Source organism: Vanessa tameamea, chromosome 29 (genome assembly GCF_037043105.1).
Source record: "Vanessa tameamea isolate UH-Manoa-2023 chromosome 29, ilVanTame1 primary haplotype, whole genome shotgun sequence".
Taxonomy (NCBI): Eukaryota; Metazoa; Arthropoda; class Insecta; order Lepidoptera; family Nymphalidae; genus Vanessa; species Vanessa tameamea.
Genome location: NC_087337.1, coordinates 3,658,351 through 3,674,400, shown reverse-complemented (window position 1 = coordinate 3,674,400; position 16,050 = coordinate 3,658,351). Strand labels below are relative to the sequence as shown.

The 16,050-nt window shown below is 37.1% G+C and overlaps 1 protein-coding gene across 2 annotated transcripts; it reads left to right on the top strand.

Moving 5' to 3' along the window:
• Positions 1–1,530: 1,530 nt before the first annotated feature.
• Positions 1,531–15,656, top strand: LOC113399250 (uncharacterized). 2 transcript variants are annotated; one of them, XM_064219704.1, is made up of 10 exons: positions 1,531–1,604; positions 2,992–3,057; positions 4,172–4,237; positions 5,991–6,113; positions 9,496–9,564; positions 10,721–10,861; positions 11,958–12,073; positions 12,861–13,042; positions 13,735–13,918; positions 15,483–15,656. In XM_064219704.1, the coding sequence occupies exons 1-10, from the start codon at positions 1,584–1,586 to the stop codon at positions 15,616–15,618; spliced, it is 1,104 nt and encodes a 367-aa protein (XP_064075774.1). In that variant the 5' UTR covers positions 1,531–1,583; the 3' UTR covers positions 15,619–15,656. The 2 variants fall into 2 exon arrangements, with proteins under 2 accessions (XP_064075774.1, XP_064075775.1); XM_064219705.1 differs by having other exon boundaries at positions 2,992–3,061; positions 4,179–4,237.
• Positions 15,657–16,050: the final 394 nt, after the last annotated feature.

Here is a 16,050-nt window from a genome sequence, read left to right as displayed (position 1 = left end):
GTACTAACTTTCGGAAACTAAGTGTTATTGGTTTACATTTTTTTTCCAATTCCATAGATGAGCTGCTGAAATACAGGTTAACAAGTCATCGTGCACAATTGAATAATTATTTAGGAACTAATTAAGTAAGCGACTACCAGATTATCGGACAAAACCTTCTGTTACTTTAATGTTGTAAAATAATAATTTTGAAAATTAAACTGATTATAAATGAACACTAACTAGATCGAAGTTTTGTTTTTTAATTGCAACCTCAGCGATTTAGCGATACTGCCAACCCTGCGTAGCAACAGCATACAGGATAAAAATATTTATTTTTTTTGTGTTTAAGAACCTATCAATTATTTGATATTTAAGACGATAAAAAAAAAACTCAACAATTTATCGAATATTGAAATAACACTTAAATGTAATATTTTTTTGAATATGAATCATTCAAAAACACATTTTTTTTTAATCGAAATCTGTTCCTCATCTTTTGAGGAGTACTATGACATAATTATGACGTCATTCAGTATCACGAATAGAAGAATTATTTAAAGAAAGTTTATTATTTAAACGTTCAGATTATTCACTTTTGGATTCAAGTTTACATATGTAAATAATTTAATTGTCGTTAGCTGAATCCTGTTGAAAATTCCTCATTGACATGTCCCCGTGATCTGTCTTATAAACTATACTTATATATAATAATAACAAAAGCTGAATGCAGGGCCGGACAGTAAGTTTAGGGGGGCCTGGGCTAACACTACTTAGGGGCCCTAAGTAGTGTTAATAGGACATATCTGAACGTAGACTTGAATTGAATTGAACAGGAGTCGCAAGGCTGCAAACCATACGACCTGTTTAAATTAATAAAGTTATGGATTATTTCGCTACATCGTCTATTTTTGAGCTTGACTTGACTTAGCTGGGGCCCCATTGAATCCACGGGGCCCTGGGCTGAAGCCCAAAAAGCCATGTGGTAGATCCGGCCCTGGTTGAATGGTTGAATTATGATTAAACTATAATTAATAATAATAATATTTATTCCACACAGAAATCATCTTTAAGATTCAATTACATGGTTGAATCATCAAACGAAACACAGATCAAGTACTGGCTATCCTAGCTAGGCTGATTAAATAACCTGTGTTAAGGATAATCAGTCCTCTCCCTCGATCAATCGTTAGGTTCAGTCTAGTCTAACAAAAAAAATGAAGCATTTTTTCAATAACTTTAATTATATCAATTCATTTTATATTTACAAATCCTCTTACAAATAACATAACTAATATTTTGAAGAGCTAAGATTTGTTTGTTAGTACGTAACCTCCGGATCAAATTTTAAAAATATAATAAAAAATATTTATATGTATTATATAATTTTCTTTATTACTAAATCCGTGTAAAGCTAGGCGGGGCTATAGTATTTCATAGAAAATATTTTTATTATTCTGTCGTTTAAAAATCATTTAGACTATTAAAATTAATTGGAAAAAAAAAATAACGAACAGAACAATTTATAGTCTAATAAAAATAACGTTATTAGAATTAATTTTCCTCATACGGTCGCTCTGTTAGGAGCGATTTGTTTGTGTAAAATGTTAAAATCACTTTATTTGGTAAGTAACTTTGTTCAAAAAATTTATAATTAATCCAGTCATTATATAAATATATACATTGGAAATGCCTTTTCGGCGAAGATAGATGAAAAACGGAAAAACTAGTTACGATGACTTTATTTTTCAGCTCTCGATATCTCAATAACCATCAACTTTAGGTTAAAAATGTATAAGACCTAAATCGTAGAGCGTAAATGAAGCAACAAAAAAGTATTTTATCATAATTCTCGTATCGCAATGCACAGCGGAGTTATCGCAAAAAAACGAAATTCAACCCCCTTTTCAAGATGGCGGCGAACTCACATACGATAACGACGAAGTTAACCTTTATAAGCCCTTCCTACAGCATATCCATAAATCAGCCCTGTCGGTTCATTTGCATTTCTCGTTTTTCGTATATACAAAGACTAGACTAAATTAGCAACATTACAAAACGAGCTAAGTACAGTCACATGTGACGTGTAACATCGGACATCTCACCTTGTCAATTGACCATACACATCTGAGAGAAAGAGAAGAAATTTATTAATATTCATATTTATTTCATAAAATGAAAGATTTTATTCACATATTTACTAATACATAGTAGCAAAATAATCAGATATTCATTTACATACATACATACATACAGACAGAATTTCTGTCAAAAGAACACGAAAATCAGTGAAATTTAGAACCCTTGTGACCTTTTGGAAGTCACCAAGTCATTCATTGAGTAATAGTTATTATGCAAATGTCGCCATTTTTCGCGCCAAAGTAACAACTACCAATAGCCGTATGCAAACGATACACATCTAAACAAATCTTAACACACACATTGAAAAAGTACCAACACGATATATTGTAATAGAAAATATTGACAGAACGCGCGGAGCTGTCTTCTGTAGCTACAGTCATTAAACGTACAAACATACAATTAAGGACAACTTGACTTATTTTGAAAAAAAATAAAAAACTTGGTAACTCAAAAATGGCTAACTTTTGCATCATGCATATGGGGGTTAAAATTATCAAAAATAGTCACCCCTATCACCTCCTAACGGGGATACGTCGAATTACCAATAACCCTGTTTATATGTATACGATTTCAAATAAATTTTAATAAGAATTTACCATTTTTTTTAATTTACTCAGTTTATAAAACAAAAGGCAGAGGTCGCACACTCATTTTTATGTACTTTGACAAAGTTACGTCAATTTCTCATAGCGCGCGGACTAAGTGTGTCGGTAGTTTTGTATAGATTTTTATCAGACGCAACCATTACTGCCTACGGATCGTATGACTACGAATAACGGATAAATAAGACAATTCCAACTACTGTTCGTAAGCAAAACGAATCGTTTTATAAAAATCGTATAAACATATTACAATGTTTTATGTTGGCAGGTGCTGCTGTTGGCGTCAATAACAAAGCCGGAGCCAGCGTCTATTTTTGATTTCAATTACCCGAATGTAAGTATCCCACAGCTGGGATTATATTACCACAATATTGATATAATATCAATTGCGTAAAAACAATAATATCACTTCAGTCTTTTTAATTTTGGTTTGTTGATTTTATTTGGTTATCAAATGTTAGTCTGTGCATAAAAATTTAACGGAATAACATTTATGTACGTATCATGTTTTATGTTGAGCCAAGATGATACAGTGGTTAGAACTCGTGTAACTTAACCGATAATTTCGGGATTAAACCCAGACAAGAACCACTAAATGATATGTGCTGAATTTATTTTTATAATTTATCTCGTTCTCGACGGTAAATGGAAATTCCATAAGTAATCCTGCATGTATGTAATTTCCACGAGATTCTACCACATGTATATCCCCACCATTGAAGCCGTGGAGTGAGCACGAAATCTGGCCAAGGCAAGGGAGATAAGGCCTTAGCCTAGCAGCGGGACAATGGCGCTGTAAGAAATATTAACCATTCCTTACATCGCCAATGCGCCACTAACCTTGGAAACTAAGATACTATGTCCCTTGTGTCTTTAGTTGCACTAGCTCGCTCATCCTTCAAATAGGAACACAACAATACTGAGTACTACTGTTTGGCGATGGAATATCTGATTATTATGCGATACCTACCCTTGCGGACTTGCACACCACTCTAGCAAAAAGTGAAGTACGTTGCCCAAATAGTTTGGGACAATTGCGTGAAAAAGAAGAAGGCTTATAAATCAGAATCACAGGATCTGCTGCCGTATAAGGAACCACTAACTAGGTAGTTCAAACATTCACTTCAGGATCTAGGGTCATTCATGTCTGACTATGTTTGCCAAGTCACATCAGATTTTCCGAGTTCCAATTTCTCTTTAATTCTAAGTTAATACTCCTTCCTCCTCTCCACGTAAAAGGGCTTAAAGATTACTCGATCACGCTACTCCAAGGGCGGTATTTCATTTAGATCAAGCCGGGTGGTAAGCGACATTGTGAATAACCGGCGAACAGAAGATGAATTATGAAAACAATAATGCGTTTACCACGATGTTTTGTAAAAGTCATCATCGTAATCCACTGGATCACTTCGGTACATTTTGATCCCAAAGTTTGACACAATTTTCAGATCAAAGATGACATTTACGAGCAACCAGTCAATCTGATGACGCCCAAGAAAAATCCACATACGAAGGTAACGTGCAGTTCATGAAATATAAGTACTAAATCCAGTGTAGGAACCAGACTCAGGAATCAGGAATCAGTATTCTTGGCTTTTCACTGGGTCATTTGACGGTAAGTTGACACTATCGCCCATTGGCACTGCGCTAAAAATATTAAGCATCTGTTAAATCTTGTGCCTGTAATTACACTGGGTCACTCACGCTTAAAACCGAATTAAAATCCTAAATATTGCTGCTTGGTGGTAGAACATATAATGTACCCAGACGAACTTGCACAAAGCTCAACGGCCAAGTAATCTACCACCAACGGATCCAGTTCCTTTTACTTTTCCTAGAATATACCTCAATAAATGACTTAAAGTTAACTGATTTTTCTGTGGTTAACATGATGTCCTTCTACTAATTTATATATCTAAATTGAGGGTCGCACTAAACAGAACTAAAACAAACAAACGAACTTTATTATCTTGGTGTGCATGCCAGCTGCGCTCAACAATCGCGAAACGTCACTACTTTACGAGTGTGCGTGTATTTAGAGGCCCACTGTTGTTGTTGGCAACTATATTTTTCAACGCGTTCATAAATGTGAGAGCCGAGATGGCCCAGTGGTTAGAACGCGTGCATCTTAACCGATGATTTCGGGTTCAAACCCAGGCAAGCACCACTGAATTTTCATGTGCTTAATTTGTGTTTATAATTCATCTCGTGCTCGGCGGTGAAGGAAAACATCGTGAGGAAACCTGCATGTGTCTAATTTCAACGAAATTCTTTCATATGTGTATCCACCAACCCGCATTGGACCAGCTGGTGGAATATGCTCCAAACCTTTTCGTCAAATAGAGAGGAGGCCTTAGCCCAGCAGTGGGAAATTTACAGGCTGTTAATGTAATGTATTTATAAATGTTCATGACTTGACATATATTAATCAGTAGGCAAGGGTGATGACACCGTGAAATAGGTTGTGTAACGGATATTCGCATTAAATACCGGTGTTAACTTCCGATTTTAGATATCGCCCTGTCTTTGTTTAACTTTACATTGTACGATATGTGTGAAAGAGATGAAACGAATGTGATGTCGAAATCGACTTAACATTCGCTTCATCTCTTTCTCACGGATGGGTTACTGTTATGTTTAAGAGAGATAGGGCGAATATTTCATGAGTTTAATGCTATCGTACTTTGAATGCTTTGACGTACCAAAACGATATTCATAGTTCTTTTTTGTTTTTTTTTTATTCTGTCTTTTATTTGTGCCAAGAGAACTATCTTGTTCTTTAGATGGCGTGAAAGTCGTGACTTGTCAACATCAAATCGATGACATCTGATATTCCGACGACATTCGATTTTATATTATTTCCGATCGGACACATGCCTAATAACCAAACGTCCTCCTGAAATCTAATTCTCAAGAGAGACATACGTAGCTAACTGCGCTAGACATATTATAATGCACAAGTGAGTGCAGTGAACGGCAAACCCGAAGACTTCAAGCTCATGACCACGTAGGCTTTAAGTATTTCCGAAGCACGAAAGTATGAACGCTAAGTTCAAGACTAGTCCTTTAATGAGAATTTTTGGACAGCAAAACTCAATTACATAATACTGGACTGCTCTTGAGTTTGTTCGTGGACCTCGTCTGCAGTTTTACCAGACCATAGTCACGATGTCACGAAACGAGCGGCCGAACGAAACAAACCAGTGGTCTTCCCTAGTTTCATATTTGAATGGGGTATATTTTGATTGGACCTTATGTTTTTCACAGGGTGACGTAGAAAAACCAACTACTGAGGACCCGTGGTCTCCATACGACTTCTCCAAGTTCGATGCTTATTTGGCTGGTCTCAAAGACGACTCTGAAAGCAATCGTGTCAAGCGAAGAGCTAAGGTAAGCAAATAATACAACAAAAACTTCTTGTCTATCCAACCAAAATTGGGCAAAAGTCAAATAAACAACATTTGGCAATTAAATTGACGCGATATCATTGGTCGAGAGCTTGATTAAAGTATGATATTCTTTACGAATTTGTTGAAAGTAAGATTAAAGTGGATATATTTAGTTAATTGGAATAGTGTTGTATTATAAATAAAGATATATTAATCAAGAACTCTTAACAGGGCACAATATAGCTGAACTATTATCAAATCCCATGGAATACGTAAATAATGTTAAATTATGAACGTGAAATTTTAATGCTATCCACTTGTAACTCGCCTATAAATAAATAAATCGCTATGTTATCGAAATTTGTCATTTTTTTCCGCAAACGTCAGTTCTCGAGCGAAGGAGCGTTAGCTAAGGAGAAGTTCTGAACAATAACTGTTTGATTCTGGTGTGTCCAAGATTGTTTGTATGTTACATGCATACGAGTAATAACACACTGTTTATCTGGCAGACTGATAACTTATCAAAAAAAAGATTCGTGTACTTTTATACGCGGGCATTTGCGGAACTTTTATCGAATGTCAATTCGTCAGCGGACCACGTGTATCAGTTCCAAAAAGTCGCATTCCATTTTGATCGCACGTGGATAATAAACATGACAAGAGAACCTAATACACGACGACGTATACGTAGCCAAGTGTATTTCTTCCAAAAGGGAGAAGGTATTCCTTCGAGAATATTAAAATCTTGATAGAGAAATCAAATAATTATATAAAATAAAATGGCAATAAAGTTGATTGTCTCCCTGATATAGCGGTCAGCTTATAGTGGTCACAGCCCCCGAGGCCCAGGGTTCAAACCCCAGGGTGGAGTAATGTAAATATAATTATTGTTTGTCGAGATTTACTCAACAGCCGGAAATCTGAAAGCACGTCAATCAAGAAACAGTCAATTGTCTAAAATATTTCGATCGTCGATTTGGAATTCGTTAGTCAAGCGCCACTAATCCTTCCGGTCGTGTTGGAATAGCTGTCCTATCGGATTGTGAGAGTGAGGGAATAGAGGGTGCCTTTCTGTTTTCGCACACACTTGCGCACTATAATACGTTACAATGGCCGCTGAGGCAGAAGTTAGTCAGGAGAAAATCATCATAATCGCAATAAATAAAACATATCGAAGAAAACATTTTGACGAATCTTATTTCTGCCACAGAACAGTCGACGATTCAATTCCGTAAACGGGCCGAAGCTTCGAGAACGTCCGAATCACTATCTTTACCCAGAACCAGTCAAAGACCGTATCCTAGAATTCACAACTACGACGAAGAAACCCGGAATCCTACCAGAAACGATGAATCCAGGGGTGATATTCCGCGTCAGGATGTCCGACGCGATACTACGAATCAAACAAAGGATGTACGAGGACCCAGAGAGGCATATCGAAGCTGACATAATATATACGAATCTCATAAAGAAAGTAGTTATGGACGAAATCACGAAGTTCCACAACTTGCTTCTCATGTACAAGACGGACAAAAGCATCAAAGAGCATTTAGGGGAGTGTGGGGGGAGGATATACAAGTTCATTAGTTATATGACGATTAAGGTTCACATATACTGTCTGTTTGATGCCCTGTGGATCGACGGGAACCCGTACGTGGTCGGCGATGAGTACTCCGTGACGCCCGTGGAAGTTCCTCCCGTGCTGCAGTGCGACGCGTCAGAGTGCAATTCGATTATCTTCGTCGATTCAATAACCGAACCGAAGGATGTTGAAGAGTGATAAATAAATATTTATCGTGTAAAATGCTTTTTATTAATCAACTCACGTGTACTCTAATGTAATTTTGTAACATATTTTATAATTTAATTTTATAATGAAACTAGTTTTGCTATACTCTATTCCAATGGAAATAGGAAAAAAGATAAACAAACCTTAGATTTACGTATTTCATGCTATTTGCTATAATAACTATATTTGCGAATAACTCTGCTATATTGTACACTGCTAAGAGTTTATGATTAATATATTTTTATACATAACACAAGACTATTACTTAACTATTTATTTCCACTTTAATTTTACTTCCAAAATTCCGATAACAGTTTCGTCGACGTTTAAAACGTCATTTTTTTCGCAAATCCATAGTGAATATCATAGATTAATCAAGCTCTCGACCAATGATATCGCGTCAATTTGCTGTCAAATGTTGTGTTGGCCTTTTTCCTCTTGTGATTGAAATAGAGTAGATGTGGTTTCGTTCGCGTTTAGTTTGAATTATCAAGCTTTCTTATTTATTACCCTTCAATTTATTGCTAAAGAAAATGATATAATAAGGTAGGAAAGACCGACGGTATTTTTTTCCTTTTTTTACACCTGTTGTGGTTAAAAAAATAACCCAAATGTCCAGAACGTCCAAGTTCAAGAGAAACGTACTTTTATGATGATAATTATTTTGTAAGCCGGTGTTAGTGTTTAAAGTGTTTATAGATTCAAATTTAGCAGACTGAAGTTGCAGTGGGCTGGTTACGTATGTCAAAGGACCGATGGCTATTGAATGAGATAATTCGTAGAGTGGAGACCACAGATCAGAAATCGCAGCATAGGGCACCTTCTAACCAGGTTGACCGATGACTTGAAGAAAGAAGTAGAAGAAAGAGGTAGCGAGAGTCAGGCTACATCTGAAAAGGACTTTTTTTCAGGAATGGATGATTGAGTTTCTTAATGTTGTGATTTTGCAAATACAAGCGCGGATTCCGGGTATATTTTCTTACAGAACTTACAACTTGTACCAATCAAAATTAATTACGATAAAATATTACTAATAATCATGATAAATATACATATTTTCGCACTATATTTAAATTTCTAATAATATAAACATTGTAAAAAAAAGAAGTTGTGAAGTTGTCTGTTACGAGCAACTCGACACTTGATTGGCTGTTCGGCGAGCAACTTCGCGCTGTACTTTTCATAGAGACAGCTCACAGGGTGACCAGTAAGCGCGCACCATAAAAGTTCAATGTCATAGTTTTCTCATTTTATATTTTATTTTATGTGTGTGTGTGTTTAATTTTAATAATTGTGTAATCAGTATCAGTGGAAACTTAGCTGATGTAATATTGTATATTTTTATGCCATAAGTGTCATCTCATTATTTGTTTCCCTAAAATAAAATAAACTAAAATAAAAAAAACACAAAAGTGCTACCAAGTGTGAGTTAGTTGATGAGAATATTTTCGAACAAAAATGACACACAGACAACATACATAGTGACCGGCCATTTGTTTGCTCGACCTACAGATCGTCGATACTTGCGTACATTAGATCCAAAATATAATTTTAACAGTAATTCTACTAAGTGTTATGTTTCAAACTGTTCCAGCGTCGCCGAGGACACAACAGACGTCGTAACAAGACGCGTTCGTCTACAGTTACACCAGAAGAACACGAGGTATTCATTTATATGAAACCAGCTACCCATCGCACTAGCATCCTACTCTTAAAATATTTTTCAAGCGTGTAATGGGGTGATGTCTGGTGGAGGATACTCTTTGGGAAAAACAACACTAATTGCTCTCACAATACGGTTTTTTTCCAACGTATGGGTGTTCACACTTAACAAGTAGGCGAATGCACCTCTAAGTACGAAGCCAGCAAACTATCCCACCAGGTGGAAGTAGCCGGTAGCACTCGTATCTAGGAAGCGATTATTTTCTTAGAAAGCCTTCAAATTAGTGTTGCATATCGATAGTCCACTATCGATAGTATTGTCACGTGTCAATATTATCGATATCCTGAATAGTTTTCGAGGTCAACTATCGATAGTTTGACTATATAATTTGACTAGATAGTTCAGCAACGCTGCTTCAAATAATGTCCCAGCAGGTGTGGAAGTACTATCTTGCAGCTATCAAGATCCCTAAGTCTCGATACAAATATTTTAAGCACACCAAGGAGGTCATTATTCGTGAGCGAATCTTGCCAGGGCGATTCAGCTTTGGTCGCTTACCGTAAAGCACCATCTAGTGACGAATGGATTAACTAAGTACTATGGTTGGGTTTGAGATGGCGCTAGTTTCTTTGTTATAAGTGTTATTAAAAATAATTTTACTTTGGATACAGATTATTGTTACGAACTTCATATGACTACTAAAAATTGTTAACTTTTGTCTCAACTCATCATATTAAAAAAAAAACTCAAGTCAAACATGCAAACAGCACAAGAAATATTAAAACACATTTATTTTTATTGATGGGTCCTGCTAGCCGTTCAGGATCGGTAACCCTATAAGCCGCTAGACAATAGGCGTTCAAGTTATAGATACACTGATATTACAAATGAGAAAGTAACTCTGTTTGTCTGTCTATCTGTAACACATTTTAACCGAATTTGATGAAATATGCTACGAAGTATGCTTGAGCCCCGAGGAAGGACATTGAATACCTTTTTTTTAAACGTACGATCGTCATAACAGTCCAGCGAAAACTATTATTTTTAAAAAGTATAGTAGCAATGTCCCAAATTATTTAAGGAATTACCAATATTCCTATTTACTCCTCTGGAGTATTTATAAGTATCATTTACAAGTTGTTATTTGAAATTTCAGTCAAAAAACGTATCAAGCACCGACGTACCGGTGGCGAGACGCGCAGACCTCTCCGACACGCAAGAGGGCAAAGGAAAGAAACGCAAGAAAAATAAAAAAGACAAGCATAAGAAATACGATTCGTACGAACCCCCTGTTAAGGTGAAGTTAAACTTTTTAACTTGGTGGTAGGGCTATGTGCAAGCTTTGGTAGGTACCACCCACCGCTAAAGAGCAATACTTAGTTTATTGTGTTCCGGTTTGAAGAGAGTAATGTAACTAACTACAGGCATAAGTGACATAGCATCTTAGTTCCCTTGGTTGATGGCGTATTGAAATGAATGGCTAATATTTCTTATAACACCGATGTCTGCCGGTGGTGACCACTTACCATTAGGCCAGCCTATAAAAAACACGTCGTAACATTCGAGGGATAGTAGAAAGTTTACGTATTAACATTCAAAATCAAATCGATCCTGTAATCTCGACCGTACGATCTCCATCGTATCTTCTCCATCGCACGTGATACTGGCGAACTAATCAGTGCCCTCTCAGCACAAACAGAAGCCACAAAATAAATATGTGTAAGTCTGAGTTAATTAAAGCTGAGTTCTCTTATGGTTTTGTCATTTATTTATCACATGACCAACTACGAAGGTACGAAATAGGTACGATTACAATCAATCAAAATCAATTTATTCAAGTAAAACTTCACAATGAAGCGTTTTTGAATCGTCGTTATTTAAATACTACCACCGTTTCGGAAAGCAGCCTCCAGCGAGAACAAACGGCAAGAACCTCGCGTAGTTGGTCTTTTCAAATAAACAGATTCACAATGCTGTTTTTTTACAATAATTAGTGTCCTGTGATGGAATCCGAGCCAAAATCCAGGCGTTTTTTTTCTAAAAAATATTTCAGATGTGATGTCCGTGCCGGTAGTTAGAATGGCTCACTCAACTTTAAGCCCGAACGCAAAGTACTGTGATTATAAATCTGAAACGAAGAGGAGATTAATTTAATCAATGACAGCCCAAGGGCAATTTCCTTGGAGAACTCGTTATGTGGAATGGAATGTCCTAACATTGGTAGAATATGTGATTATTATGTGCTACCTACATACATATAGTCGGTATATTTAGGGTTAAACGGAAAATTAGTGTTTAATTTTCTTGTTCTACTCCAAGTTCTAGGAATTTTTAGATTTGTGCTCTCATTGAAATTATCCATAACCTTACTGAAGTCGTGATCTCGGTCTCAGGAATACGAGTCGTCGTTCGTTGAGATGCCCAAGGACTTGTACCAAGCGCACCTTCGACCGGGAGTCATCTTTCGTATCCACATGTCTGAAGCCATCCTTAAAATGCAATACCGGAAGTAATTATTTATGTATATAATTTATTATATAATGCATAAAACGCGTGTGATCAGGTTTTTCAAAACAGAGCCATGTGCGGTCCGCCCTGCGCCGCACCGCAAATCTATATAAACGACGTATGGTCCGCCATCTTGTTTATTCATACTGGTTGGAAAAGAGTGTCAATGGGAGTCGAACGGCGCTCTAGTGAAGCGTCGCGTCGATGGTAGCGCGGCAGCCATCTTGAATCGACGGTTACATTCAAGATTTCCCGCGCACCACGTTTGCGACGAATCGCTAATTTCCAACATTATCTTTATTCTTTTGTAATAGATTTATGTGTGTTTTTGTAAATGATTTATTAACGAATCGATTTTGATGACTATTGTGAATATATCTGGGTAATTGATTTGTTTAATTAAAAACTAACTAAATTTGTGGATCGTTCATATATAAAATCGTTTGAATATACGCCCACTTATCTCGAATAATCCTGATATTGCCAATAAAATGTCTATATATATAAACGACGTATTTTTTCTATGTGTGTGTGTGTGAAATACATACGTATGTGTATCGGATGTAATAGCTCCGCCCATTTTGAGTATGTGTTTTATTAGGAAATGTCTTTGTGTTGCAACTTTTTTCAATGTGTGTGTCAAAAGTTTTTAAATATTTGTTTTGTAGTAGTTATTTATTTAGGAAAGAGGGGTGACTCTTGGACTCATAATCATGGCATATCTCTAATATATATTGTTTTAAGCATAGACATATAAGGTGTTTTTTATATATTTTAACGGATATCAGTTACGGTGAAGATAAAGATGAGTCAGTGATCGAAGCGGACGTGGAGTACCTCCGGCTGACGCGCAAGGTGATCAACGACGAGATCACCAAGTTCGAGGACCTCAAGTGGCTCGTGGGCTGGTTCAGCAACCGCTCGGAGCTGATCCAGGAACACATGTGCAACACCAGATATTACGCAGTCGGTATGTCTTTCTATGCCGATTGGTTCAATTGGTCTAAATCCCGTCCAACACGCGCCCGTTCCAACTGGCAATCGCAAATTAGTTAAATTGGATTAATATTTGCTCGAAAGACCAAATTGGCGATATACTGTACTGTAACCAATAAGTTTTTACTGGGTTTACCACCTTATTTATATATTTAGAGTATCGCGCTACAAACTATCTAAAACAAACGAGCTAACTTTATTATCTTGGTGTGCGTGAGAGCCGAGATGACCCAGTGGTTAGAACGCGAGCATCTTAACTGATAATTGAGGATTCAAACCCAGGCAAGCACCACTGAATTTTCATGTGCTTAATTTGTGTTCATAATTCATCTCGTGCTCGGCGGTGAAGGAAAACATCGTGACGAAACCTGCATGTGTCTAATTTCAACGAAATTCTGCCACATGTGTATTCCACCAACCCGCATTGGACCATTGGAATATGCTCCAAGCCTTCTCCTTAAATTGAGATGAGGCTTTAGCCCAGCAGTGGGAAATTTACAGGCTGCTAATGCTATATGTTATGCTTGTGCTATGCATGACAGCTTCGCTCGACAGTCGCTGAACGCCATGCTACTCTACTAGTGTACGTGCCCTCAGAGGCCTACTGTTGGCCACCATTTTCATAGAAGCTTGATCTGTACAATTGATATTAAATTATCCCATAAGGTATTCCCCCCACAATGTTCACGCACTCCGAGGAGTATATGAAGCGAATGTGCTTATTCGACAACGTGTACATCGACCACATCCCATACGTGGTGGGCGAGGACGGCTCCCTGATGGCGGCGGTGGCACCACCCGTGCTCCACTGCGACGCCGCAACGTGTACCTCCGTGCCATTCATTGACAGGTATATCTTCGTAACCAATTTCAAAGATGCTATGGTGCAATAAAATCCTACTCGTAAGAGGCGATTTTAATCAAATAGTAATAGATTTATAATTTTATATTTTACTTTATTTATAAAATAAAGTTATGTATGTTAAGTATATCCTTACGACCGCCATCAGCGGTGACGTCACTGAAGTCGGCAAACTCGCGTCGATGCTCGCAGGACCTTTGATGTATCATATATTGAAAATCGAATAAGTCGCGTCATGTGTTACTCACACATACACTATGTTTGATGTTTTGTGTGTGTTTGTAATATTTTGTAGAACTCGCATTAGGCAGATTTTCTTTGCTGACGCTCCTTTGCTCGAGAACTGTCAATTTCGATATGTATATTTTGAAAAAGCCCATTCTTGCAGAACGCGGATTATATTTTACAGAAGGCGGTTATACCCTGTACAAGGTAAGATAGCTTGATCTTTTTGACAGATTAAAATTTTTCTGATCGACATAACTTTGCAATGACGAACATATTCTTAATTTAATGATTTCATAAATTGTAAAAATATTTAAAAAAATACATATAATACAAACATTTCTAAAGATTCAAACGTTATCCGAAAATTTTAAGACTTTTTCTATTATATATTATTGCTTCAAAGTAAAATTTAAATAGAAACACTGAAAATAATAGACGCTTGTACAGTGTTACATCGGTCGGACGGTAGGGACGCGAATAACAGGCAGTAACTGCTACAAATATCGATTACAATAATCCTTATTAAAGATCATTGTTAAGTTATCGTTACGAACGGGGCTCCTTTTGGTTGGGGTCTCTTTAGCTGGTATAACTCTTTTTACAAAAATAACTTTAAAAAAAATTGAATTCTAATTTAAATTACGCATTCCATCGTTCCATCGACTGTTACATTTGTTATATTTTCTGTTTCCCATCACTAGCTCGTCTGTCAAAAAGATCAAGCTAACTTATCTTGTACAGGGTATTACTGTACACCAATAATCACATACATAAGTCACGTTCAACAGACGCACAAGAGGCGGACTTATCGAAACAGCTATCTCTTCCAGACAACCTTAAGGTAGAGGAAAGAGGGGTCAAAGATTAAAAAAAATGTCTTAATAGCAGTTCGAATTGATTCTAGAAATATTATTTCGCGAAATTATGAAGTTGAATATATTTCAGCACGATAACAATTTTCAAGGTCGAAATGAATTACACCGTAGCTAGTTGTAATGTCATGAAACAGCCTGTAAATTTCCCACCGCTGGGCTAGGCCTCCTCTCCCTTTGATGAGAAGGTTAGGAGCATTTTCCGCCACGCTGCTCCAATGCGTGTTGGAATACACATGTGGCAGAATTTCGTTGAAATTAGACACATGCAGGTTTCCTCACGATGTTTACCTTCACCGCTAAGCACGAGATGAATTATAAACACAAATTGAGCACATGAAAATTCAATGGTGCTTGTCTGGGTTTGAACCCGCAATGATCGGTTAAGATGGGTCATCTCGGCTCAATGAAACAGTCGTTTAAATCGTTTAAGTCGTTTTGTCATTTATTAGCATAATGTTCGACGAGCGCTTGTCCCGCACGAACGTGCGCACCGTGACGCGCTGCCAGGCGAGCTGCCGCGCGCACTGTCGCAACGACCCCGACTGCCTCAAGCGCTGCTCCGACCGCTGTTTGCGCGCCGACTGAGCGGCCGCGATCTACATCATTAAACACTACGAATATTACAGATCGTTTTACTGAACCTCCTACTTACTAGCTAAAGACATTTATATCTATTTGCCAATAATATGGCCAAATTAGGAATCCAGAATACCACTAATCCTACCGATGAGATCAATTACAGAATAAATCTAGCTCCACAAGTGCCAACGCATATAACGAAATTGCTCGGTTATTTTCGTGAAGCGTCCACGTGACCTGATGTTTGAACCCAGGAACTCGCGATCTGCCTAGCCACTAAATCAACGAGGCAGAGATACGCGCGCGAAGATCACTTTATACCTACTTCGTTTTATCAAATGACGTTATAAAAGTCTTTGAAAGATGTTTATTGAAGTACTTATTGTCAACCGTAAGTACAGAGTAGTTAAATGAAAACTATCATCATGTTAAAAATGG

Coding starts and splice junctions, on each gene's coding strand:
- LOC113399250 (XM_064219704.1), top strand. CDS start 1,584: ATGTTAAAATCACTTTATTTG. Junction 1,605..2,991: donor TGTTAAAATCACTTTATTTG/GTAAGTAACTTT, acceptor TTATGTTGGCAG/GTGCTGCTGTTGGCGTCAAT. Junction 4,238..5,990: donor AGAAAAATCCACATACGAAG/GTAACGTGCAGT, acceptor TGTTTTTCACAG/GGTGACGTAGAAAAACCAAC.